General features: G+C 36.2%; 2 protein-coding genes across 12 annotated transcripts in view; one reads left to right on the top strand and one right to left on the bottom strand.

Moving 5' to 3' along the window:
- LOC111594139 (transcription factor SOX-6) overlaps nucleotides 1-6280 on the top strand; it is a 40260-nt gene extending 33980 nt beyond the window's left edge. Inside the window, exons 6-8 of the mRNA XM_023307306.2 lie at nucleotides 3787-4326; nucleotides 4369-4947; nucleotides 5217-6280. Of these exons, the coding sequence (XP_023163074.2) occupies nucleotides 3787-4326; nucleotides 4369-4947; nucleotides 5217-6086 (1989 nt within the window). The 3' untranslated portion in view covers nucleotides 6087-6280. The remainder of the gene's footprint in view (nucleotides 1-3786; nucleotides 4327-4368; nucleotides 4948-5216) is intronic.
- A 5089-nt stretch (nucleotides 6281-11369) lies between these two features.
- Nucleotides 11370-27385, bottom strand: part of LOC111593704 (protein unc-13 homolog A) — a 34598-nt gene continuing 18582 nt past the window's right edge. For 9 of the 11 annotated variants that reach the window (XM_023306658.2, XM_023306661.2, XM_023306663.2 and 6 more), the window contains 19 exons: nucleotides 26520-26594; nucleotides 25626-25845; nucleotides 25449-25569; nucleotides 24747-24853; nucleotides 19651-19792; nucleotides 17296-17620; nucleotides 16959-17231; nucleotides 16696-16854; nucleotides 16502-16627; nucleotides 15953-16120; nucleotides 15589-15870; nucleotides 14790-15011; nucleotides 14505-14671; nucleotides 14151-14442; nucleotides 13729-14086; nucleotides 13563-13661; nucleotides 12681-12843; nucleotides 11944-12070; nucleotides 11370-11874 (listed from right to left, as the gene is read on the bottom strand). In XM_023306658.2, coding sequence (XP_023162426.2) covers nucleotides 11713-11874; nucleotides 11944-12070; nucleotides 12681-12843; nucleotides 13563-13661; nucleotides 13729-14086; nucleotides 14151-14442; nucleotides 14505-14671; nucleotides 14790-15011; nucleotides 15589-15870; nucleotides 15953-16120; nucleotides 16502-16627; nucleotides 16696-16854; nucleotides 16959-17231; nucleotides 17296-17620; nucleotides 19651-19792; nucleotides 24747-24853; nucleotides 25449-25569; nucleotides 25626-25845; nucleotides 26520-26594 — 3588 coding nt within the window. In that variant the 3' untranslated portion in view covers nucleotides 11370-11712. Of the gene's footprint in view, nucleotides 11875-11943; nucleotides 12071-12680; nucleotides 12844-13562; nucleotides 13662-13728; nucleotides 14087-14150; nucleotides 14443-14504; nucleotides 14672-14789; nucleotides 15012-15588; nucleotides 15871-15952; nucleotides 16121-16501; nucleotides 16628-16695; nucleotides 16855-16958; nucleotides 17232-17295; nucleotides 17621-19650; nucleotides 19793-23728; nucleotides 23836-24746; nucleotides 24854-25448; nucleotides 25570-25625; nucleotides 25846-26519; nucleotides 26595-27385 lie in introns of all 11 variants that reach the window. The other 2 variants (XM_023306660.2, XM_023306653.2) reach the window with 1 other exon arrangement.

The raw sequence follows: 27385 nt of genomic DNA, 5'->3' as shown, positions 1-27385 counted from the left end.
TTGGAGTTAAATGTTTTTTAATAGGCAGAAGGAGACGTGGCAGATTCCACAAAGTATATATATGTTGGTCCGTGTATAGCACGCGCATATCAAGTGCAGCTATTAAATTATATAATTAGACCCTCCAAATTGTGTATTTAGTTTAGCTTATATGTGCATTTGTTATGTACTCCTATAGAGTATGAAGATCATATGCTGAAATTCTCATTGAGCACAGAAGTCATTAAACCAAACGTGGGGCCAATTTGCCGAAGCATGTGGCAAGCAGCGCCAAGCGCATACATTTTTCCTCTACCTGAGCCGACATACCTTCAGTTGATGCGCGTTACGTTGGCGATGTTGGTTCGAATCTTGGTGTCCTAATGTCGGATTTTGTTGTTTTTGTTTTTTAATGCTCGATACAAGCTATGGATAGGATTGGGATCAAAGTATCTCCTAGTCGGGCGCCTCGACTAGAGATTTCTTGCTTATTTGAGCGCTATACCGTAAATGTTGGACAGTTCAGATTCACTATGTATATTTTGGATACCTTTCCCTTCCGTCCTCCTCAAATTTACAAAAATTCTACTAAGAAAGATGCTCAAGAAGAAAACAACAATTAATTTCTCATAGTAAAGCTCGTAACTCAAGTATGTGTGCATGTGTGATTTGAAAATCACTGCTAGTCTCGACGTTTACAGTGTTCTGGCGAAGCTTCAAAACGATTAAGATTTCTCGGTTTTTCTCGATATTAAGTCCAAAAAAGCCGATTATACATTTCATATTTCAAGTCCCTATCTTTTTTGGTTCACTAGATCAAAATCGAATTAGCTTGTCGTCCTGCTGCCTTTTTTTCTACATGCATTTTAACAAAATATATTACCCATTTCCAACCGGTTCTGAGTATAATAATACACAATGAACTGAAATTTTTGAATGAAATCATCGGTAATCGAACTTGCCATAGACTATAGACAGAATGTAGTATCTACCGGTCCTCATTAATTAGAGTAAGTTTTCTATCTGATTAAGGCCAAGATCCTGTAATCTTGTAAACCTGGAACCTTTGGTCAATTTTAACAATGAGTTCAAAAGTTGTGATACGAATTTGTACATACTTTACTTAACATTTAATTGTAAGATGGAAGCCCGTCACGTACGCATGTAGAAAGCTTAAAATATAGATAGATATGTGAGTTACAAATACATTGACACCTAGCATATAGTATTTATATTAGAATGCGACCCATGTATCAGGTATATATGTGCATGCGCAATATGCACACACATACTTACTTACATACACACATGAATGCACATATATATGTATCTGGGAAAGAATCACTTGTGCGCGAACACACTGCCAAACCTGCAATGCTTACCTATTTGTATTATTTGTAGGTATGCATATACACACATATATATATATATATATATACATAAGCTACACATGCATACATATATATACAATCATTCATAAGTTTGTGTGGAGATGTTTAAGAGTGTTGTGTATGGCTGTCCCTCTTTCGCTGTCAGCCAACCGAAATGCAATGTGGCCACAATGGAAAATAATTGACGAGACAATTGGCTGAGACAAACCAGGCATTACCGAGGCTGCCGTATCAAGGGTTGCCTCGGCTTCTGCCACAATGCACGATGCATGATAATGGGAGGAGCTTCCAGATTCAGTTTCAGCTTCGTATTGTGTGAAACAATGCCCTTTGTACCGTTGATGTTCTCGCATTCGCGCTGCCCTCGCATTCGCATTCTATTGATTTTTGAACTGGGTGGAACGGAACAGCGGCGATGTTTCCCTTTATGTTTTTGTGTTTGTTTCAGTTTTTATTTTTGTTTTTGCTCGCCAACAGATTTCATACAAATATGTACGTAGTCACCCATACACAATCATGTATATATACATCGCGCTTAAGCATGTGAATGAACATTTGTATATGCATATGTATATATATATATATATATATATATATATATATATATGTATATATATTTATTTATATATATATATATATATATGTATATATATTTATTTATATATATATATATATATATATATATATGTATGTGTATATGAACAGTTATATTCATATATAGTGTACTGTGTATGTCTTTATATATAAGTGTGCGTGGGTGAATGTATATAGGTATATGCTTAAAACGAAAAGATGCGCCACCAACCACATAAACCCAGAAAACCAAAGAAAAGAGCGAATGCTCGTAATTCGTGCAACAATGTGTGCGCAATGAAATCGCGTACCAACCATTGAATGCACGCCCATTCATTCGAGAGAAGATCAGAATACGAGCCCCTGCGCACGTTATTAACTCACTCTCTCTTTCGCTTTCTCTCTCTCTCGCTCTCTATCTCGCTCTCTATCGTCCAGCACAATACTATGAATACATCTAACTCACACAAACTTACACACACACACAATTCGGACCATTGTACATATTGAGAATCTGTAAGCTGAAATTCAACAAACAAATAGTAAAGGTTACTCTTAAAGGCGACAACACATTAGACTTACTCCCTTGCTCTCTCTTTCTCTCTCTCTCTCTCTCTCTCTCTCTTTGTCTCTCTTTGTCTCTCTCTCTCTGTCTCTCTCTCCATCTCTATCTTGCTCTAACTCCCACTAACATGGGCATGCGCAGTAACCAGGCAGCAAGATAATTACAGTGCTCTATCAGAGCAACAAAAATTTTCATGGCGTCGGAATCAGTTCTCTGCGATGTGTCGATGTTAACAGTAAATACTAACACGAATGCGAACACGAAGCGACTGCGAGTGCGAGTGCGAGTAAGAGCTAGGGCGCTGTGGAAACGGGAAAGTACAACACAGAGCAACACAACAGCAAAAGTTAAGGGACAGAACGTAAAACGTTTTGGCTCTGTCTTTGACATAAGCGTTGGTTTGCGCACGAATAGTTGGGTTTTAAACGGAGGCGCGTCTCGTCTCACCGCTGCTCGCGTCGGCATGGATATTTTATTGTGTTGGAAAAGACAAAAGCGTCAGCAAAAGGAATTGGAACTGAAGCAACTTCAGTGTTTCAGCCAATCACGCGAGGAGCTAGCGCGAGGTGCTCCCTGACACGCGAGCTCCACGGAAGACAATTGAGCAATTGACATACGTACATGTGCGACTGTTTCTCTGTCGATGTATGATCGGCGGGTCATTGTTATGTCGTGATTTCGTACGTACAAATGTAGCTTATTTCAAAGTTAGTGACAAGTGCTTTAAAACATATACGAATTTCTCTTAATACATTAGTGCAATTAATATCTTATTTACTCAAGTATGTAGAAAGTTCTTTTGAAACGAATTGAAAAAAACTAAACAATGTGTAGATGGAAACACATATGTATATATATCTTATGAGCAGAAATATGACACGCTATAATATATATACATATATTAAACATATATAGCATATATTTTCCAGAAATGTCCCTCCATCTGTACCCGCGAATATATGAAATTATCGTGAAGCAGTGAGGACTTATCTTAGTCTGGTCTTACTCTCTTCATTTTACTGAAAATCATTTATTTTACTTTAAAAGTATCTTTTACCGTTTAGCTACAAAAATTTGAAGACATAAGATAATAGGTTTTTTCTCTCCCACTTTCAATGTGTTTCTGTCTCAATGCCTCTCTATATGCTATACTCTATGTTACACAAGCATAAGATCTCAGTTCCATTCGAGAAATTTAGTTCCATTACAATATTGTGTGTGTGTGTATATAAGTATATGTGTACAATCTGGTACCCCTTCTTGTGATTTTCGTTGCAGGCACAGTTCGAAGGCATGACCGACATTGAGGCAAACATACAGCAGCAACAGCAACAGCTGCAGAATGTGCAACGGATGCACCAGGAGAACTGCCTGCAGGAACTTCATCAGCAGCTGAGCGCTCAATTCGGTACAGGCAGATTCGCTGCGCAACATCAACAGCAGCATCAACAGCAGCATCAACAGCAGCACCAACAACATCATCAACAGCATCATCAACAGCATCAGCATCAACATCAAGCTGCGGCTGCGTTGCCCAGCAATTTAGTGCCATTTTTGCCATTCTTGCGTCCACCTGTGCCCATAATGCCTGGTCACGTGGCGACAGCCCAATCGCATTACAGTCACAATCCCAGCCACGCCCATGCACACAGCCATGCCCACGCCCACGCGCACGCCCACGCCCACGCCCACGCCCATAAGTTGACAATGCAGCCGATGTGGCCTACAGCGGCAGTTGCTGCGGCTCACATTCAAGCAGCATTGGCTGCCGCAGCCGTGGCTGCCACCACCACCGCCAACAACAACAACAATAATAACAGTAACAATAATAATAATAATAATAATATTTGCAATAACAATAATGCGAATAATAGTAATAATAAGTACAGCAATAGCAGCGCAAAATATTCAATTGCCGATGCAACGGATCAGAGCTCGATGGATACCTTGGAGCTGGCTGGCGCCGAATGTGTTGTTGAGACTAAAGCATCTGCATCAGCATCTGCATCTGCATCTAGGTCGGGCTCACCTTTGCGAGATCGCTCAACCGTGCACACATTTAGCCACAATACGCCACCGGACTCACCTGGTCTGGCAACGCACAGCCCGTTGGATAGTTCAATTTCAATAAAGTTTCCATCATCGCCGGCGGAACATCGAAGCAAGGAGTCTGAAGCGTTAAGCTCTGAAATGGATGCACCACTTAACCTATCGAAGCCTAAGGGTTCACCTGACTCGTCCCCGATTAGCGCCGGCCTGAGGCATCAGCGGGAACGAGAGAGAGAGCGAGAGCGTGAGCGCCTAACACCCATTGTTCCCAGCCCACCTTTGAACTGGCAGCAGGTAGGCCAAGCGGTCTCAGTTACTCCCCATCATTCACAGCAATCCGCATCCGCTTCCTTATTCGCCGATGTCGAGGCTAGCTACTTACAAAGCCGCGTAAGTAAGACTACTCCAAATGTATCCCTCAAGCAATTATACAGGCCGAATTGAGGACCCTAGACTATACTTTGATTCCAATATATCTAAATACTTTGGGAAACTATAGTCTGATGCTAGTTGGGGTTGATATCCAGAGTTCAGGAGAATCTGCACTCCAGATATTAGATCCCAACTATAACTGAATTCGCGTACTGATGGGATTCAATTGTTATTAAATATGCTAATCATTCTATCCCATCCTCAATTTACTCAATGTGTTTTTTCAGGGTCGCTTATGGAGTGCAAGCACTGGCAGTGGCCCAGAGCCAAATCCCAATTTATCGAGCGGCGGTGGCGGCGGCATCAGCGTCGCCGTCGTTGGGGGAAGGGTAGGAGGGTCAAGTGCTCGAGTAGCCCGGACAAGTCGTGATTCCTTAAACAGCTGTGGCACCAGCTCGGAGCGATCGGCTGCATTGGATGCAGAATGCCAAGCACATGGCCATGCCCAACTGGGTGGACAGACGCAGCGACATGGCCATGGCCACAGTAAGCCTCACATTAAGAGGCCAATGAACGCGTTCATGGTCTGGGCTAAGGACGAGAGGCGAAAAATATTAAAAGCCTGCCCGGACATGCACAACTCAAATATATCGAAAATCTTGGGCGCCCGCTGGAAAGCGATGTCGAACGCTGATAAGCAGCCCTACTACGAGGAGCAATCGCGTCTCTCCAAGTTGCATATGGAACAGCATCCCGATTATCGCTATCGTCCACGCCCCAAACGCACTTGCATTGTCGATGGCAAAAAGATGCGCATATCCGAGTATAAAGTGCTAATGCGCAATCGACGTGCGGAAATGCGACAGCTTTGGTGTAGAGGCGGCGGTCCGGCAGGTGGCAGCTCCAATGGCCATAGCCAAGAGGCTGGTTCCGCCGTGCAGGCTGCAGCAGCGGCCGCTGCTGCCGCCTACCATCTGCAGGAGATGACCCAAGCCATTGTTGACGATTGTGAGACGCCACCGCCGCCGGCTCAATTGCTAGACTCCAGACCCGTCGCAAGCAGCAGTAGCAATTATTATTATCCACCGGAAAGCTTATCGCCATCGGGTTTCTCGTCTGAGGATATGGAAATAGCATCACTGCGAGATGAAGATTAAGCAGCCTGTCTATAACCAAACCTCCGCCAAGACAGTTGCAAAAGGAAAGGCAATTCGGCCGGATTAAGATAAATTTTACTTTTGCTTGTAAATATAAAAAAACAAGTTAGAATCTTTGTATAGGTCTTTAAGTTTCAGTTCAAGTGCCATCATACACACACACCCACACAAACACAAACACACACACATGCGCGCACACATAAACGTATATATTATATATATATACGTATATATATATATATATATATATATATATATATATATATATATATATATATATATATATATATATATATATATGATTTCGAATAAGTGTTTCGTAGTCGACGAGAATTGTTCGCTCCAATTTTTGTGCCATTTATGCACCAATGCCATAGCAAAATATTAATTTACTTAGTTATTAGTTAGCTATTAGGACGATTAGGATGGTCCGTATCCGTCTCTATATTAACATATTTATATTCTTATATACATAGTATATGCACGAATCGAGAAAAAACAAATATATATATATATATGTATATATATAAAGTGTATGTAAGGGCTGCAATTATATATATATAAATATATAGAGATTAAATTTGTATACACAAATACAAAATGATGTATGCATGTAGATTGATAGACATCTTATCATGTTCTTCTACATACTTAAGAGCTAAGAATCAGCATCTCTTAGATCTATTAGATGCTTAGATACTCTTCACGGATGCAATTAGTCACATAATCGAAACGCCTCTCCTCCTTTATCCTTTTTGGTTCACTATATTCGAATAGGGATATGGGTATATAGACAAATTATGACACTGTATTGTTTTCAACTACATTACATCGACACAGAGATATACATATATATATATATATATATATATATATGTATATATATATATATACATGCACACATTCATACAAAATTATCTCATATGTTCTTGCGCATCTTGCAAATTTTGTAAATAAATTAATTCGAGTGTGTACTTTAAAAGTACTTAAATATCTATCTAAATAAATGTAAGTACTTTTAAACTATGATTATTATTGCTTCAACGGATCTAATGATAAATACAAAACAATATAAAATGAGGTTGTGATTAATTTTTATTGTCTTTCGGCTCGTACTGCGTCTTTCAATATATATATATATATATATATATATATATATATATATATATATATATATATATATATATATATATATATATATATATATATATATATATTGGTCCCACTGATCACGGATGTTCCCAGTAAATTCCGGATTATATATATATATATAATTGTAAATTCTAGCAAGAGAACAAGATCAATACAGTGTCATAAGTGTAGCCCGTGCGGTACGAGTGCTCTATTTGAGTGTGCCCGACTAGCAAATGGGGTTTGCCTATTCACATTCAATAGGCAACTCCCGAAGATGCTTTTCTCTATTTCAAACTTGAGACAAAGTGGGGTAAAGGTATTTACCCGAGAGAAATATTATACTTTACGGACATCTTCCTTTGGCTCCATTTAGCCCTGATCCTCGCCCACTTCCACCGTTTGGCAGTCCGTCCGTAAGCCACTTTGGTCCCACTGATCACGGATGTTCCCAGTAAATTCCGGAACACATATATTCTCAAATCAAACTCTCCATAAAGTGGAAAGTTTACTGCACAATACAGATACAAAATCTTAAGCATTATAATTTCGATGTGCTAAAACACAAAAAACAACATTCTGAACCATATTTATCAAATATTCTCTCTCCTCCGTTGGATTAGCTCGACTTTAACTTTGGATGTTGAATTCTAGTCTACTCCTTTTGAACTTTACACATTTTAAGAGCAACTCGAAGGCAAGGAAGCTCTTGCCTTTTCACTGGGTATCTGCTTGTCGGTATCTATTGCTCTAGATTGCTCTGGCTGGTATCACGATACACAAAGTAAAGTATTTACTATTTTGTGAGCTTAAGTAGATCACCGATATTAAGTAGCAAATTCTTATCGTACTAGAACAATATTCAGACTAATGGCAAGCTCTTAAATGATTATAACTCTATGGTACTTGAAGAAATACATGATGCAATATGTTCTAGCTATTCCTTGGTTGAATTCAAATACATGCATACATATATGCACAAGCATGTATACTTATCTAAAAATGTGTATTAGAATTAGTGTTACTATTAATGTGCAATACATTTTTAAATATTTAAATATAAATATATAATACAAATATTATTTTGATTGTTGATTTGGAGTCCTCTTCCAGCCACTCGTGATGAGCGCCTCTAACATTAGAGCGCACTCCGCAGTATTCTGGCTAAATGCAAGAACGTAAAATTTTTTTTGTTTTGTTTTTTGGAAGCAAACGAATAAATATTTTTTAATGTTCATAACCAGCTTTTTATATGCAAATATCATTTGAAAACGATTCGAAAATTATACAGTGTCCTGTACACTTAAGCAACGTTCCCAAAACTATTAGTAGACTGAGCAGCAATTGCTTGACAACACAATTGTTTGACACTTTTTAAATGAAATCAAGTAAGAAAGCTCTAGTCGGGGTGCCCGACTAGCAGATACCCTGATTCCAGTCCTCTGAGTTTTTTAATATTTTCCGTAGTTCATATCGAGTATTCAAAACAAGTAAGAAAGCTCTAGTCGGGGTGCCCGACTAGGAGATACCCTGATCCCAGTCCTTTGAGTTTTGTAATATTTTCCGTAGTTTGTATCGAGTATTAAAAAAAAAAGAAAACAAATAAAAATCGACATTGCGAGACCAGGATTCGAACCCGGATTATTTGCGCAACGTGCACAAACTCTACCAACACCGCCACTTCATAACTAAAAAAAAAAAAAAATAAATAAAACAATAAAAAACATTTCATCTCCTCTGGTCTCGAACCCGGACCAAGCTGCATACGAGCGGTGCCTCTACCAACGCAGCCACTGCCCTTCTTACGCGAGCTGTTGCAAATTTGAACATAAGTAGCAGCTAATAATTCAGCACAATTCAATCGCAATTTCAATTCTTGGAATAGAAAATAATACACGCATTTGAATGTATGTGTGCACACGCATAGGAAAAATGCGTGCGCGTGGCACAGCTGACATGTGCTTTTGCAAATTGGCCAAACGTTTTGTTTAATAACTTCTGTTTTACTTAATGGATTTTAATGAAATTTTCAGCATTTGATCTACATATCCTATTGGCTTGGTTGAGATGCAAACGCCTTGACATAATGGCCCTAGTTCCAACTAAACTTAAATTCTAAGACTAAATACAAAATTTGGAGGCTCTAGCTCTTAAGACGTTCGAGATATAATTTATTTACTGCATTTCAATAATGTTTTTATTCGATAACAATTAAATGCGAATAGTTATCGAATATTTGAAACAAACTTGACCTGCGCGTGCTATACACGGACCTACAAAAAAAATTTCAAGTCTCTAGCTCTTATATATGCTGAGATCCACGCGTTCACACATACGGACAGACGGACAGACGGACAGACAGACAGACGGACAGGGCTCAATCGACTCGGCTTGTCGTCCTGATCAAGAATATATATACTTTATGGGGTCTGCCACGCCTACTTCTGCCTGTTACATACATTTGCACAAAACCATTATACCCTGATTTCCCATTTTCAATGGGATCAGGGTATAAAAAAGAAAACAAATAAAAAACGACATTGCACGACTAGGCTTCGCACTCGAACTGTTTGCGCAACGTGCACCAACTCTACCAACACCGCCACTTCATAATTAAAAAAAAAAAAACAATAAAAAAAGTCTCGTCGCCGCGAGGGTTGAGAACCCGAGACTAAACACTAACGAGCGCCGCCTCTACCAACGCAGCCACTGCACCTCTTGCCAGAATAGTTGCAAATTTGAAGTTAAGTAGCAACCAATTATTCAGCACAATTCAATCGCAATTTCGATTCTTGGAATAGAAAAGAATGCACGCATTTGAATGTATGTGTGCACACGCATAGGAAAAATGCGTGCGCGTGGCACAGCTGACATGTGCTTTTGCAAATTGGCCAAACGTTTTGTTTAATAATTTCTGTTTTACTTAATAGATTTTAATGAAATTTTCAGCATATAATTTACATATCCTAATGGCTTGGTTGAGATGCAAACGCCTTGGCCCTAGTGCCAACTAAACTTAAATTTTAAGAATTTGGGGCAACTTGGAGCCAGTATCGAAAATCCAACAAAAATAGAAATCGCATAAAATATACATAAAACTAAATACAAAATTTGGAGGCTCTAGCTCTCAAGACGTTCGAGATATAATTTATTTACTGCATTTCAATAACGTTTTTATTCGATTGACGGACGGACGGACAGACAGACGGACAGGACTCAGTCGACTCGGCTTGTCGTCCTGATCAAGAATATATATACTTTATGGGGTCTGCCACGCCTACTTCTGCCTGTTACATACATTTGCACAAAACCATTATACCCTGATTTCCCATTTTCAATGGGATCAGGGTATAAAAATGTCGTTCATAAAACCAGGAATATTTATGTTAACGGCCGCACTCACATTGCTTCTGTAGGCAACAGACTGAAGCAGAACAACGGTAACAAAACGTTTCATTCATTTTCGTGTTTTCTCTTAATTCCTCTCTACTCATGGCAACTTGCGCTTACATACATACATACACAAATCCGAGCTCCTGATGGAGACGAAGTTTGGGCTTGTGTATGCTCTCGTGTTATCCTATGCGGATAACACAATTATCTTATCCAATTATCTTAAATATATAAGTATTTGTAGCCAAAATAATTGAATGTATATATGTTTAGTAAGTTTGAAGGTCGCAGGTCAGCTAAGATTCAATATGCCACCTAGGATTAATAATATTAATAATATAGATATATGCAGAGTTGTTTGATAATAATAATAGGCTACTCTTTTATTATTTCAATAGAAAAAATAATTGTTTATAATTATTATGCACATGAATTATATTTAACAAATTTATGTGACAGTAATACAAATCAGATTTACACCTTTGCATAGGTCAGTACTTATTTACAAAAATAGGAATGTGCGTAAATGACAAAATTACATTTGAGATGTTTTGGATGATAATTTGGGAGTTTTTGTCCTTTGGTTCTTTTGGGAAGTAAGTTTGAAAATTCTTTCTTTTTATCGTACAAAATGATCCGTTTTTTTCTTTTTTTATGTGCATGTGTGTTGGCTATTAAAAAGGAAATAAAGCCGATATATATATATATATATTTATATATATATATATACATATATATATATATACACATAGAGGCGCTTCATGTTCATTTAATAACAAACACACATACACATACAAATATATACACGTGTATAACATTGGCATATATGTATATATTTATGTATGATCTAGCCACTCGTGCCTTTCAAAATAATATCATTGAAACTAGATTACAAATTAGATACACACCTATATATGTTCTTGTCGTATTTCTTGTACTGTATATGTATTTTAATTATGTAGGGATAATGCTACTAAAAAAACATATATATATAGATGCTTAAAATAATGTATATATTGTATACGGAATCTGCGTGAGTGAGTGTGTGTACGTGGGGCTGTGGGGGCTGTGGTGTGTGTGGAGATCCATCCATCCAGTCCATTTAAGTACCCATTGTCGGCTCCTGACGTATCTCTGATTTGAGTTTGACAAATTCCTTGGCCACTTCATCGTTATTTCGCTGTGAAAGTATACGCAAAATAGTCCAACCTGTCTCATCCATTTCGATGCGACGCTGCAAAGGTAGCCAACACGCAACTGATCCCTAGATGTATATATACATATAAATATTGTTAAGAATTTGTATAAATTTGATGATACACAAAGCTAAGACCTTTTCTGATATATCTTTCAATGGTATCACTGCGACTCCCACAAGGCGATCGTCCCGGGCAAAGCAATAGTCCTTAACGCAAATGTGAAGCTCGAAAAAATCCAGCTGCTCTTCATTGCCAATGGTGCTACAAATGGAAAATTCATCAAAAAATTTCACTTATCACATGAAGGATATGTTAAATACCAAGTCTACACAAAACTGAGTAGTCGGGAAGATCCGACTAGGAGATACCTTCAACATTGAACATTGAATATTGACATCGCAATCATGAGCTTAAGACATTTCTTTGAGTATTAAAGTTGGAGATTAGAGTGAAATTGTTTAAGATCAAATAGTGAATTCAGTTATTCGAAACATTATATTCATGGACAATTAGTAAGTCACTTGTCTAACGACTGCTGATAGTCTGTGGAACTAAACAGAATTATATTAATTGCCTAAGGGTCAGACACACAATCAGGTTTAAGGGTGAAGCGTGCTCAAAATATTATTATGTATTCAAAGTTTAATTAGTTGATATTCGATATTATTTTTATACGGGTCAACCCAATCGCAGAAGACAGTTCCCTATTCCCACAAAAAGTATGAATATAGAATGATAGAGATAGAGACCGTAGTGCCGCAATGCACATTCAGAAATGCAATTTAATCTACAACATAACTCAAAACATATATTAACTTATGTTAATCATATCTTAGCTTTGATCTGAACATAAAATAGCTAAATTACTTACAAGCTGAAGGATTCGTTGTACTTGGGAGACCAGTTATTTGACTTTGATTTGGTCGCAAATTTCCGCTTCTTGTCCTGAAGATGAGGTCCAATAAGATTTATCTCCACGAATGGTCTGAACATGCCTGACGGTATTTGCCACTTCAGATCATTGGCAGCCACGACTAATAGCAAAAACGAAATATAATAACAACGATCGTTTGTATTTTATTAATGTAAACAAGAAAAACTTTGCAATCGGGTGCTACCGACTGCACAATACTCAATCACGGTCTAAGCGGCGCCAATCCCATTTAAATCTTTACTGTCTACCTGTCTACATATCTAACCGAGGTATTTTTTATATGACGCGCCTCCACAGGAAAGTAAAGTTTAGTTTGGGCGCATCGATAGGGGAGCTCAACAATAACTTAATATTCCACAACTTAAGATGCGGGCTATACTCGGGAGTATAGCCGATTTTCACAAAACACTATGGAATCAGATCTAGATCAGCGATTTGTCACATGCTTACTAGGAGTGGACATAAGATTTTTTTGCGATTTTTGGGGGTAGTTATGTCCGTGATATCTCTTAAATCTCGGGAAGTCCACGCGAGTATTTGTTTCAAGTCTATATCACTTTAACTAATAGCGTGCCGACATACCCGATTTAGTATTTCCCGATATGCCACACTCCCAAGTGTATATTCCGAATTTCAAGTCTATAGCATATTATAATAAGATACAAGAAAGTTGGACGCGACTTAATAGCAGACACACTAAGACTCTGCTAAAGCATCGGGACATTTTACTGCAATGACGTACTTATACGAAAATATTTGTAAGCAATAGTAATAAATAGAATTGTAAATTGCTTAAAGTAATAATACTCTAATTTTTACCTTTAACGTTCACTTTGTGCTCGCCAGTGCCCGGGTGTGAGAAAAGATCTATTTGCACGGATATTTCACCAACGCTTTCTTCCGAGTTCTCCGGATCAACTAAGAATATATAAAAATGATCAATACGATTCGCGCTAGCTATTACACCATAATTGAGTAAACTCACCTTCGTGCACCTGACTCGAAATGAAGGTCTTAATTAGAGTGTCTGTCATTTGTGTATACAAGCTAAGGGCATATCGCAAACTCTGTAACTCCGAAGACTTTTCTAGAAATGTCTTCTTGAGTCCATTGCCACCGGCATGGAAGTATTGTTTAATTGTATCTAAGGCCACATCGAGTACGGCACATTGTTTGGGGGATAGGTTCTTCTCGACCTCCTTTGATATATCCATAACGCCGCTAAGAGCACTTTTAACATCCTGTTTGCCCGCCATATGCGACTTGAACAAACGTCCCATGTCTTCTATTTTGGCGTTTGAAGCCAGATTCTTTGCATTGTCCGTTAAGTGCTTGAACATCATCTATATCGACATATAAAGAGCTGATATGGGATCGGATATGGGGTTTCGCTGCTGTCCCACTCACCGTTTTGTCAGTCATTGGTGGCAGTACAATGGTCTTTTCCAAAATTCGCATAACTATTTTCCAAAGTTCCTTGAGCAAACGCTTGAGCACTGTCTTTTCGCACGACTGGGCATACAAAGTCAGAGATCCATCCAGCAAATCCATTAGAGGTCTCAGCACATCATCGGCTTCCACAGCCACTGCGTTCCGTTGGACTGTCTGATTGACGGCTGTGAGGTTGCCGCTGCCTCCCTTGATCGAAAGAAGCATGTCGCCAAGCTCTCGCACCGATTGGGTTATACGTGGCTCCAAGCTGTGGGTGAATAAATCAATGAATGAATACGTCGAGGTAATTGTCAGTTAAAGGCAAAATACCTTATTGCAAACAGTGAAGCCAAATCATCAAGGGCCGAGTTTAAATTCTGCTGCAGTTCCTTCAAAATGTTGGCTGCGTCCTCCTCCAGCTTATCTCCACCCATCGACTCGAACATCTTCTCCAATTGGACCCTTAACTGTTGTATGTTGTTCATTAGAATGCAGGCCTATGATAAAGGAAGACTCAAAATCAGTGAGAAAATCCCAATTTACATTTATTCATATATATTTATTGAACAGTTTGCCGATAGCTTGGTCGATCGGTTTAATGGCAATTGTACTTACAATTCTTTCATCCCTCATATGCTCTGGAAACTCCATTTTCACAATATCAGCATAGGCAATTAGCACTTTAACGATTGTTTTAGCAAAACGCCTCATGTAACGTTTCCAAATTTCTGGATCTGGACACTCGAGCTTGCTAACAACATCGAAGCATTGCGTCAGTTGTGTGAAAACGTCGACTACAGAATTCGAGAACAACGCATGTTCGCTACTCTTTTGGAACTGATTTGGATGGATACAGACAGAATGAAAAGCGATTATATATCAGTTATAGGTCGGAGTTGTCCCACCAGCAAATACACTCTTTTAAGCCCGCTGAAAAGATCTGCTTGACCCAAAAATTCTATTAAATTGACAGCTACATCTATATTCTTTGCGAATCAAACTATTGACTTTTTCTAAAATGTGAAAAAGAGATGAGCTAAGGAGAAATTGATCAATGTAAGTTAGAATTGTGCACAAGAATTCATCTAGCAATACTGTCGGACAAGCCGGAGAAGGCTTGATTGGCTTAGCTGGGCGTCCTGTGCATCTATATACTGCATGGTCTCTGCGACATCTTCTACTTCTGCCTGATAAATACAACTTGTCATTATTCTGTAAATTCTCAATTGCAACGGGCTCATAGTATATGCTAGTTGGACACATCTCGTTTTGGGGTCCAATTTATGACTTCATTTAATAATCAGTGTTTGAGAATAAGGATTTGAGGAATAATACATTACATTTGACAATTTAATAACACTCAAAAATATAATAGTACGTTATATTTTATATACTATTTAGTTAAAGGTCTTACCCCGTCCTTTTTGTCACGATTAAATGCGCCATGAAGGTACTCTAACGAGACATCATCGTTCTCATTTAGCCATTGCATGACGAATGGCTCAAACCAGGCTGGATACTCCGGTACAGCTCCTTTATAGGGTGGTACTTCCTTAACATAGTTACTATATAGCCATTTGACACGAAAGTGCAAGTTCATGTAAGCAGATGACTTGCAAAGCCGATGCTGCTCATGCTCTTCAAGCGCGTACTTCATGTCTACGGCGAAAAGGCCCCACATGGTAGCTGCCGATAGCTGTGGCCGAATATAAGTCAATCAGATTTGATCATTGATATGATAACATAGTATATTGTATAGGTTATATAGATCAACTTACCTGTCCAATGTTCAATTCCTGGGGGAATTGATTAAGCACTGTCCCATAACTATTTTTGTCTTCATCGATAACAGACACAATCAATGCAATTAGCTTATGCCAGAAGTCAACGCTATCTAGTTTTGGGCCATGGTCATCAGTATCACGTTTCGCTTCGTTTGGATCCACCTGAATGTAAATACTATACTATGAATCACACAGATCACTACAGACCCAAGTTTCGTCAGATATACACATCAGCAATAAAGAACTAATCCTATTACAGCACAATCCTTATGTGGCAAATCTAAAATAAAGATTACTTCTTCCACAGTTTTTTGAGCTAGAATCTCCAATATGTGTAGTTAGTTCTCTGTTGAACTTCTTTACAGAAACACTTCAAAAAGGAGATAATATTTAGCGTCTTTTCTATTACATGCAAAACGAGCCCAAACCAAGCTATCGATAAGATTAATTTTGTACTTTAGTTATAAAGAAATTAAAGTATAATGGCATCTCATGACATCAGTATTTTGAGTATACCCATTTATATGTATGTGTATAAGTTACCTGAAACTCCCTATTGTAAAGCTCGTAGCAGTTCTCAAAAAGGAATTGATAGGTGGATCTAAGACAAGCTTTTACGCAATCCTTGACAACTGTACTTGCTCTTGGAGGACTTGACAGCTCTTGTACCTATTGGATCATTACATCGTTAGACATTCAATATATATATATTTAAATAAACTTGAGCTTAAGCTTACCTTCATCCGGAAAAATGTAATACTGGTTAAGAGATCTACTGTTGACTTGAGATCCATTAGTTTTTCTTGACTTGAAGCCGGAAAGTTATTTCGATACATCGACAGATCAATCCTTAGCGAATTATGCAGTTGATCAAGTAATTTGACAAATTTTTCTTTCTACAAAAGTCAGCGTTGAATGAATACATTATGTTAAATATTGCAAAGTATATTTATAAATATATAGATATATTATATATATACATATACATAGATGTACGTACTCCAAAGTTGCTCGCTGCAAAGCGATCGCTGGCTGAAACAGCAGAAGAGGCAGTCGTGTGGGCATAATATGCATTAATATTAGCCAAGAGGGTACTCATTACGGCTGGAACTCCCGGACAGAGATATTTAGCGGAAAGGCAATGAAAATGAGTCATTGCTTGATATATGTTTTCGATACCATAACGCATTGAGAACTCATCAACAATCTCTTCAGGAATTTCATCAAAGTACAGCTTCCATGCATCGTCCCCTTTTTGGGTGGGTAGCTTTACCTATAAAATATATATTTTTATACAAATATATAAGCACTACGATCATCTAAAACTTATCACTTACCATGCCGATATTTTCCTCACACAGGTAGTGAAAAAGATTCTCGTGCAAGCAGGTGTATTGGACATGATAAGGTGCAACCTTCTCCTCACCCTTTATTTCAACCGAAATATGGAGTCGTATAGCACCCGACACGGCCGACTTGTCAGTGCGTTTCTCTAAGTTATACCAGACGTCCATTTCGCCGGATAGAGTTCGTACCTCGATTATCGTTTGGCCAAGGAAGTCATCCGATTCCCGGGTCAACTTCTGTCGCAATTTTGACTTCAGATCGTTATCCTCATCCCAGACCCGAACTTTTATACGATCTGATGAGTTGTGGCATTCGCTGCATATTCCATCAATAATATAGGAATACGCACATATATATACGTAAATAAATATATATATATTATATACAAATATATATATATATATATATATATATATATATATATATATATATATATATACAATATATATATATATACAATTATATATATACTCAGTTCTTTAAAATTGTGCATCTAAAGGGCAACCTACAGACAAATGTGTTTATACATTGTTTACATGCATCGGGTAGAGAACCCTTAAACCTTATAATAAATATACATATTATAAGTATAATATATTTATAAGTAAATGTTGTGCACAGTGAAAAAAACAGGGAGAAACTAAGAACTTAATATGTTTTAGAGAGATATTTCTTGGTGAAGTGAATATGTTTTCTCATAACCAGATCTTAACTCTTTCTGGATATGTGTTCAAATATCTGATACATGGGCAAATGTACAGATTGTAGGTACGAGCAAACAGAGGAACGAATTGATGATCACCAAATGAACTGTGATGAGAGAAATATAGTATATTTATTAGGCCAATTCAGCTGATATAGTATATCAGTAGCCGATTGAATTGGAAATAAAACGAAAATGTTGGAGAACATACTTAAATAAATATTGTTAAATATAAGAAAAGGATAAATCACCTACGCCCAAAGAGTATGTATGGAATATGAAGATTAAGCAATTACATTTTTGCTTTAATATCCATAGCATTGTATAATCAAACAAGAGCATACGGATTGCTTTACTTATTGTTTTTCTGTTTTCGATATTATACTTACAAGTTTGTTCGGTAAAATTCATCAAGCATATTATATTATATTAGAATATTAAACCGTCAAATAGTATATATACACATAATGAACATAACTTTGAATTGAATTTTACATAATCGGTTTATTGTTACACCAATGAACAATGCATACCAATTTTAGATATCTTTATGTAGATACCTTTACTCCAAAGCCAGGTACTAGAAGTGGCAGTTAAATATTTATCGACCTACCCCAAGAGGCTAAGCTACATAGAAGCCCGACCGAGTATTAATGTATATAAAAGCTCCATAGAATCCATAAATATATGGGTTTAAACTATTCATAGACAGATTACACTGGGTTTTTGTATATTGTTTATATGAATTTGTAAAGAGCATGTATACGTTAGATCATAGCACGATCGGACAGCCATGCAAAATTTGGTTCACGAAAAGAAATTAAGGAGAAGAATACATGACAGAGCTTTGTTGAACTTTGTTTATAGTTTAATTTAGTTTATTTTTGAAGAGCACTATCGATCTGAAGTGAGACTGTTTCTTTAAAAAACGTAAAGCTTTGGAAAGCTACAGAGACACGCGCAGTGATCAAAGCGACCATAGCAAAGTATAAGAATAAGAAAAGAGTAGAGAAAAAGAGCAGTAAAGCTCTATGTGAGCGCCACTTATTAATGTATGCATAGCTGTACGTATTATGGAATGGAATAAGAGCAAGGGCAAGAAGAGTGAGCAAAAGCCAACAGCAGGGACAGCAATTGAAATATAGAAGCACGCGCGTCCTTACATTTGTGTGTATGAATATTTGAAAAACATACACACGCACGCACGCACACACTATCAAAGTTCCGCTCAAGTGTGCATATGTATGTGTATCTATATATAGACACACTCACGTGTCGGCATGTATGTATATATTTAACATATTTCACTCAAACTCGCACTCACACGCACACACATACACATACAGAAACAGCAAGAAATCGATGGGTTAAACAGAGAGAGAGAGAGAGAGAGACAGAGAAACAGAGTGAAAAGTAAATAAATTATACATACATTAGATACACATATCCATAGAGAAAATTATTAAGGATTAGAGAGAGAGAGTGCATGTGTTATATAAGTACTATTCGTGTGGGTAGTATGTACATACAAATAGGCAGTTGTGGGAGAACGTATATATACGAATTACACGTACATACATACATTTATATACAAAGATAGAAAACACAAAGAAAGCGCAAAATACATTTGAAAGATACTCACAAGTGAAACTTCTCGTTCCACACAGGGTTTAGCTCCTGGGGCATTGTGCGTGTTCGCTTTTTCACCTTGCTCACTTGCACCGTCACATATGGATCACTCGTACCGCTTTTATCCTTCGCTATCAGGCCTTGAGCACAAATCACTGTACAGTTGAGATCAGATAAGTTGTTGGATATATTTTATATATATATATACACAAATACATATACATGTTTATATATGAATGTATATATGTATATATATTGGCGTTCATTCGTTTCAGAACCGGAAGAACCCCCAGAAAAGTCCAAATATTGATAAGTATTATTTCGGTCGAGGGGTTGTTGTTGTTTTAGTGTTGGTTTCATAACGTTGATAGTGTTGAGAATGTAATGTTGTGTGTTGCACAGTGTTCGAGTTCAAGTTTAAATGTGTTGGTGTGTGTATGTGTATGTGTATATGTTTGTTATTGAGGTTTGAAACGAACATGACCGTTTAGCAAGATTTTATTGGGTTTTGATTTGATTTAATTCGATACGATTTGATTTGATTTGATATCATATGATTTGTTGGTGCATTTCAAATTGTTAAATTTTTGGTTTTCGGTTTTTTTTTTTTTTTTGATTTGTGGTTTGTTCAGTTTTGTTAATCAAGGAAGAAAGAAGAAGAGAAAAAACGGAGGTTGGTATTTTATTTAGTTAATGATCTTTTGCTTATTCTTAAGAAAAGAGCTTGCAATAAAAATGCTTAGGCAGCCCAGTTAGACATTTAAGCCAACCGATTCTGATCAGAGAGCACTTTTATCATGATCTAAGCTACAAATTGCAACGGCACAAATATTGTGAGGAAGTTTGTTTTTCTGTTATTATGTACAATACATTTACGCATTCACAATAAAAGTGGACAAGAAACAAATTAACAATACCAAACAAAAAACACCCATATATATATATATATATATATATATATCTATATATATATATGTATATACATTTACATATATAGTAAATATAATATAAGATCTCGGATTCACGCATCTATCAGCCAAAAAAAAAACACAAAAATAAAATGAAAAAATAAACACCTTCCGAAATCAACAAAATTTCGAATAATTTTTTAAGCGTGCAAAATATGATATACAGTATTATAAGTATTCGTACAGTTAGTTATACGTAATCAATTGCACTTTCAAATGCTTGCAGTTAACTGATCACAAACTGATCGATTGTGATTCTATTAGTTGTTTTTGATTAGACAGGCAAAGGTAGAGTTGAGCAGGCTTGGGTTGAGTATTTTGTGCACCGTAAATGTATTATATATATATATCTATGTACATATAGGGTGTTCGTTTGTGGATAAATTGAGGACTATGTACATAATATTTGATGACTTGCTGTATACAGTTCCAAAGCTGAATAGTAAATGGGTGAAAATCCAACCAGAACACAGATCTATATTTCTTCAATTATCCCTAGCTCAAAATAAAAGTCGGAGCAGTTCTATGTCTGAAAAAGATTCAGGATATCAAGTAAAAGAACAGCCCAAGAGTTCAGATGAATTCAAGTTTCATCATTTTCCTCAAATTTACAGCAAGTTCTAGAAGCCGAACGTTGATATATTTAAATATATATTTGTTATATACTCAATATGTTGGCATCAATATTATATAGACGATGGACGGCGCTTGGCATTTTTGGACAAAATCTTTAGGCTAAAGCATAGCCAAGATCAAATTACATGGGAGTAATGTACTGAGCGAATGAAACAACAATAGTTTTTCCTTCTGAAAGCTAAGAATTAAGAAGAGATAGAGATAGCGAGAGAGAGAGAGAGGTACGCAGAGGGAGCAAACAGGTGAGTGGGTTAGGGGAAATTGGAGATCTATATAATATATAAGGTGTTTAAAAATGACAGGCTTCTGGCATAGAGTAGAGCTTTTTAAGCATTGATTCATCTGAGACTCCACAGATCCATAGATAAACAAAAGAGCAGTCGCTTAGTATTGATCCATTAAGCGGCACACATAACAAATATTGGACTGACTGGGCATGCAAAACATTATATAAGTTGTTAGTCTTAACACAAATTATCGTTCAGGAATTATTTTTGTGCATAGTTGAATTTGAATTTTTAATTTAAGTAGTTCTTGGTGTTCCACAAGTGGGAGCTATGAAATTAGCTCACATGTCACACTAAATATTGGCAAGACTTAAGCCCTCTCATTTACTATCCCTAGTCTCCGTAGCTCTTTGTAGCAACTGAGACAGAGAAAGCAAGCTCATGTTAAGTCCGTTATCGATCATTGATCCAAATATTTGAAACTGTCAAACTGATATCAGAACTCTGAAATAGTTTATATGAGTACCTACCAATATATTTGTGACTTATATATGCTAGCAAATACCGAGCTCGCACTTGTTAACTGTTTTTATTAATATATAAAAATCGTAACTATGAAAGAAACATCTGAAAGGAATGCATAAAAACCATTTGGATATCGATGGGGAGTATTTGTCTATAATACAACTAGTTAATCTTTTCATCTTAATAGTTTAGTGTGTGGAATGTGTGGATTTTGTGGACTGTGTGGTTAGTATAAAAGTAAATTCTTTAGTTTATGAAGCAAATGAAGAACGTGTAAGAATATGGCAGTCTGGCCCAGCTGACTGGCTAATACTAGTTCACGGCCCAAACACAGTTTAGTTTTATCAAATATAAAAATTTTCAATTCTTTTTTGCGTCGTCCAAATGCTTGGATCATTAATGATCAATTTGCAGAGAGGCTATACAGGTATTAGTTAGCTGGCAGATACAGCTGCCCAAACGCCCCTGGTAGGCATGGATGGTCATAGATCTTTTCAGCAGACGTATCAGCCTAGCTATGGCTTTGATAGCACTGAAATAGTATGTGGGTACGGACGGACGAGCGGGCGAAACCACAGACTCAGGACGTTCATTGGGCATTGCAGAAACCAATATACAGTTTTCGCTTAGTGATCGAGTATGAAGATATGTTCTATATAAATATATATCTGTGTGTATTCGAATAATATGTTGAGCGAAAATTTTGTATAAGTCAAAATGAAGCGTTGTTAATTTACTATTCTACACACACTTTTAGCACAAACATAAAGAGGAGGAAAGAGACAGACAGAAAGAGAGAGAGGCAAAGAAAGAGAGAGAGAGAGAGAGACATGGAACATGTGCAGTATTTGAGTCCTTAAAGCGTTATATCTATCAATGATGAGTTTTTTGGGGAGTTGGATTTTCATTGGACTCAATAAATCTGATTTGATTTGATTTGATTACTTGAAATAAGACAAGTTATATAGTTGTTTTGGGTGCATGGTATACTTTACATAAAGATATATGTTTAACAATCTGAATCAGAAATCGAAGCTAAATTTCTCCCAAACTTTTCCCAATATTCTTTTCTCTTTTGTGATATGTGCGATTATTGAGGACTTTTTGGGAACTCATGCTGCATGGCGGAAGTTAGCCAATTGTAACTGTAAAATATATATGTAGTATGTATAATCTGAATACTAAGGGAAAGATGGAAGATAGTTCACAACTGTCGTTTACTGTGGCAAAGGTATATATTTGAATAAATGTCATTAAAGTGGACAACTTATGGGAATGAACCACTAAAACAAAACGTACTAAAAATCAAGGAAAAATAATCTAGTCGATGGCACTCGACTCGTCGCGACTCTGTACCCAATTCAGTTTTTTCTTAACATATAACATTTAACATAAAATATTTAAGAAAGAATAAATAAATTATAACCATAAGAGATATTGTGCAGATTAAAAGTGGATGTAGTGTAGCTCCTGAGGAACTATATCTCATGGACAGACAAATAAAAGTATATCTATGCATATATAGATTCTAACATTTTTGTATAGTTTGTGCAAGTTTTGATATTATGATTTAATTGTTATTCATTAATATGAGTTTCTGAATACTACTGTTCCGAATTGCTTTTTAATTTCACAACTGCAAGTGGGTACAGAGTATGCATATATATATGTAAATAAATATGTTTGTAAAACATAAGATATACTCGCAAATACCGTTTCGGCTTTGCCTGTGTACCTGTAATTGTTAGTTTGCATGACCATTTAGATGTTCCCTCAACAGTTGCGTGCTCAGCCTGTTCTAATGAATCTATGTGTGTATCTGGATCCACACCGAATGTCATCCTTGAATTGGAATTGCAATTTGAAGTGGAATTGGAATTGATTTTGCAGATATATGTGTGATAAGATAATCCAACCGTTAAATAACTTAACACTAAAGATTTATATATTGGTTTTATTTTTATTTAATTTTGTTTTTTTTTGTTTTCGGCTAGGCTGGTGCGCTTGAAAATCCATCCACTATTAACTTAGTCTATCTATATAGAGTACATAACATACATATATAGAATTCATGGAAAAAAGATATATTGGTCAGCTCAAGAACCAAGTAACACTAAATACAACGATCTCTTACAAAGGGTACACTCTGCAGTTTCGACTCGCCAGAGAGCAAGGAACTCAATTCATTCAAATAAAAAGCATTTCACAGTTTGTTCGTTCGACGCCCTGTGTCAGGTATCATATTATAAATAGAGCATTTCAGGTATAAGCAGCATACTTTACACTCACGCACACACAAACACCAAGCGCATATACATTTAAGTATATATTTGTCTGTATGAACTATATTGTATATGATGTAGGCTGTATATGAGCTTAATGAGTTTCTTAAGTATATGTGTACTTGTACGATCAACTTTACAAACATTCATACATACATGCACACATACCATTAATTGTACATTCACACAGATATTTATTTGTTACTATATATATATATATATGTATATATATATATATATATATATATATATATATATATATATATATATATATATATATATATATATATCAATATATAAATATATAGATATATATATATATATATTTGTATACATTAGATATTAGATAATGGAAATCGAAATCGAAATTGCAAACACATACATTCATATACACAATTAGTAAGGGAATAATGCAAATGTTTTTTATAACTGTGTTAAGTCACATTTTCACATTGATGTGGAGTTTCAAACCTGTGATTGCGATCTTCGCTGACCATTTACTGGTTCCATCCAGGACGCTCTGCTTCACAGCCTTCATATGGCCAGTATGGCTCTTCTCCTCAATGCTGAACACGGCTCTAAATAGGTTATATATGGATGGGTATGTAGTACAGTGTGTGAGAGGTCATATCGTGTCATAAAGCTGATCTTTACATTTGGGGAACAGTATATATTGTTCGAAAATCGTTAGTTATCGAGATACATCGAAATATACTAACATTGGATAGTCGATAAACTTATTGAAATACCTGACCACTCTTTAAGTATAACTATTATCAATCAGCGATTCACTGATCATCGACGCGACTCGATTGCCATATATGTGTTTCAGTTTCAAAATAAAGTTCGTCCATTTGATAGACTATTACTTGAGAATTGATTGCTATGGGGCTTTTTAAGGCTTTTGTTAGATATATATAATTGATAGATCGATATTGATAATGGTCGAAATGTGTTGATTGGCACAGCAGCATTTTATTGTAGAATCCAAATGAAAAAATCGATCATTAAATCAGTCATAACTAACAAAGTCTTGGCATAATGCTAAAATATGTCATCGATAACTATCCAATTAAAGTCAATTGACAGAGCACTTAAGTATATATGTATCATATATAGATGAGTATGAATATCCGCACCAGCCACAAATGAGGTTTTTTTTCAAAGCATTACCTGATCAATTCAAATATTTCCGGCTTTTCGCGCTCACGTTGCTTCATGCGATCCTTCATTGCTGTAATGATCGAATTGGCCTTGTCCTCAGCACCATGCTTGGAGCTCTTCTCAGCGGCACCTGAACATAAGTACACATTGTCAATGCAAAAATGGAAAACTAAGAGTTATACTTACGCTGCAGACAATCGGCGTTCAATAAGTCCTTGCACTTCTCGTGGCACTTGACCCCGCATTCCGTGCACCTCACTCCCTGCCTGGCGATGCCCCACAATAAGCCCTCGCACTCGTAGCAATACGTAGGCGAGGTAGCCGTCCATAATACAAAATTGTGCGGAGTCGTCGAAGATATTGGATATATGAGCGCCTGCAGTGCCTTCTTATAGACATGCATTTTCTAAAAGCCAGAATTGAAATGAATTAAATTAAAAGAGATTATTTTCAGCGATAAATCCTGGATATTTATACTCATGTACTCGAAGAACAGTTGATTCATGAATTTAAGAATCATATATCCATGAATAGGAATATAATTCTGACATATGTAGAATGCAGAAGAGATTTCTTATCTATATACATTACTTTTCTCTCTTCATGCTTAATTATTTTAAGTAAATGAATCAAGTAAGAAAGCTCTTGTCCGATCTGTCCGACTAGCTGATACCTAACGGACTTCAATAAAATATCAGCATAGGATTTACGATTCTATTGAAGTACTTGCCAGCTTAGTAAGATTGGAAAATCTTTCTATTTGCAACCGAACTTAAATTTAAAAAATTTGGGCAAATTTTGATTATCCAAAATATAATAAAAATCTAAATTATATAAAATATACATAAAAGTGAATACAAAATTTGGAGACCCTAGCTTTTAAGCCGTACGATATCCAAGTATCTAGCTCTTATTGGTGCTGAGATCGCGCGTAACACATGCGGGCAGGTTTCCCAATTGTTTTCAAGTTTTTAAATAAACTTAAATGATATAAATATATATATTTTGTATATATATATATATTATATTATATTATTATATTTAGCGTACATTATATATTATATATTATATATATCTTACCAGTTCTTCATCATTGAGCGTTGCTCGGGGCACGGCTGATGTGAGTCCAGCATTGCGTTTAGTGGCTGCCATTGTCTACAGATTTAGATTTATATATATATATATATATATATATATATAGTATATATATATATATATATATAGTATAGAGATAAGAAAAGCATTTCTAAATTGCTAACCAAATTTCTAAGGTAGCATTATTAATTTTCGGTTATTGTACATAAATGCCAATCTTAATTATAATTAAAAATTCAATAATCCAAACAAAACATTTTCCACGAATGCAAACAAATTCCATTACTCAAATAAAATCAACTTTTAACTAACTGTTGGCAAAGAGTGCATGTATTGTGTATATATAGTAACCGTAAATATAAAATATCAAATATCTAGTAACTAGTATATAGTCGATAATAACCGACTTTAAACCTGATATTTGATTTTAATATACATATATACATATATATATTTCTATAATCCCATCAATATCTGTGATTCGTTACGATGTATATGTTTAGTAGATCGATACTAATTGAATATTTAGTTCTTTCGCTTTTGGAGCAAGTGAAATTGAAAATCTGAAGCCTTAACAATCTGTGTATTATTACTTGCAAACTATAAGCCCAATTTTATATATTTTCTTTATTTCTGAATGATGCTTTCAGGATCAACTCAATACACCCTACAGCTTATGAGCTAAAACACAATTAGAAAAGTTTGACTCAACCCATTTTATATGTTTTCCCAGCTTTTACACTGGCTTTAAGCTATGAGATATATTCTCTGATGAGTGTCAACCTAACATAATTAAACGATGCTAAAAAGCTTCTATAAAATATTTTATATTTTGCAAGACTAAATAATGT

The sequence above is a fragment of the Drosophila hydei genome, unplaced genomic scaffold, assembly GCF_003285905.1.
Source record: "Drosophila hydei strain 15085-1641.00,03,60 unplaced genomic scaffold, DhydRS2 tig00000330-arrow-arrow-pilon, whole genome shotgun sequence".
Classification (NCBI taxonomy): Eukaryota; Metazoa; Arthropoda; class Insecta; order Diptera; family Drosophilidae; genus Drosophila; species Drosophila hydei.
This window is presented reverse-complemented; position numbering and strand designations above follow the sequence as displayed.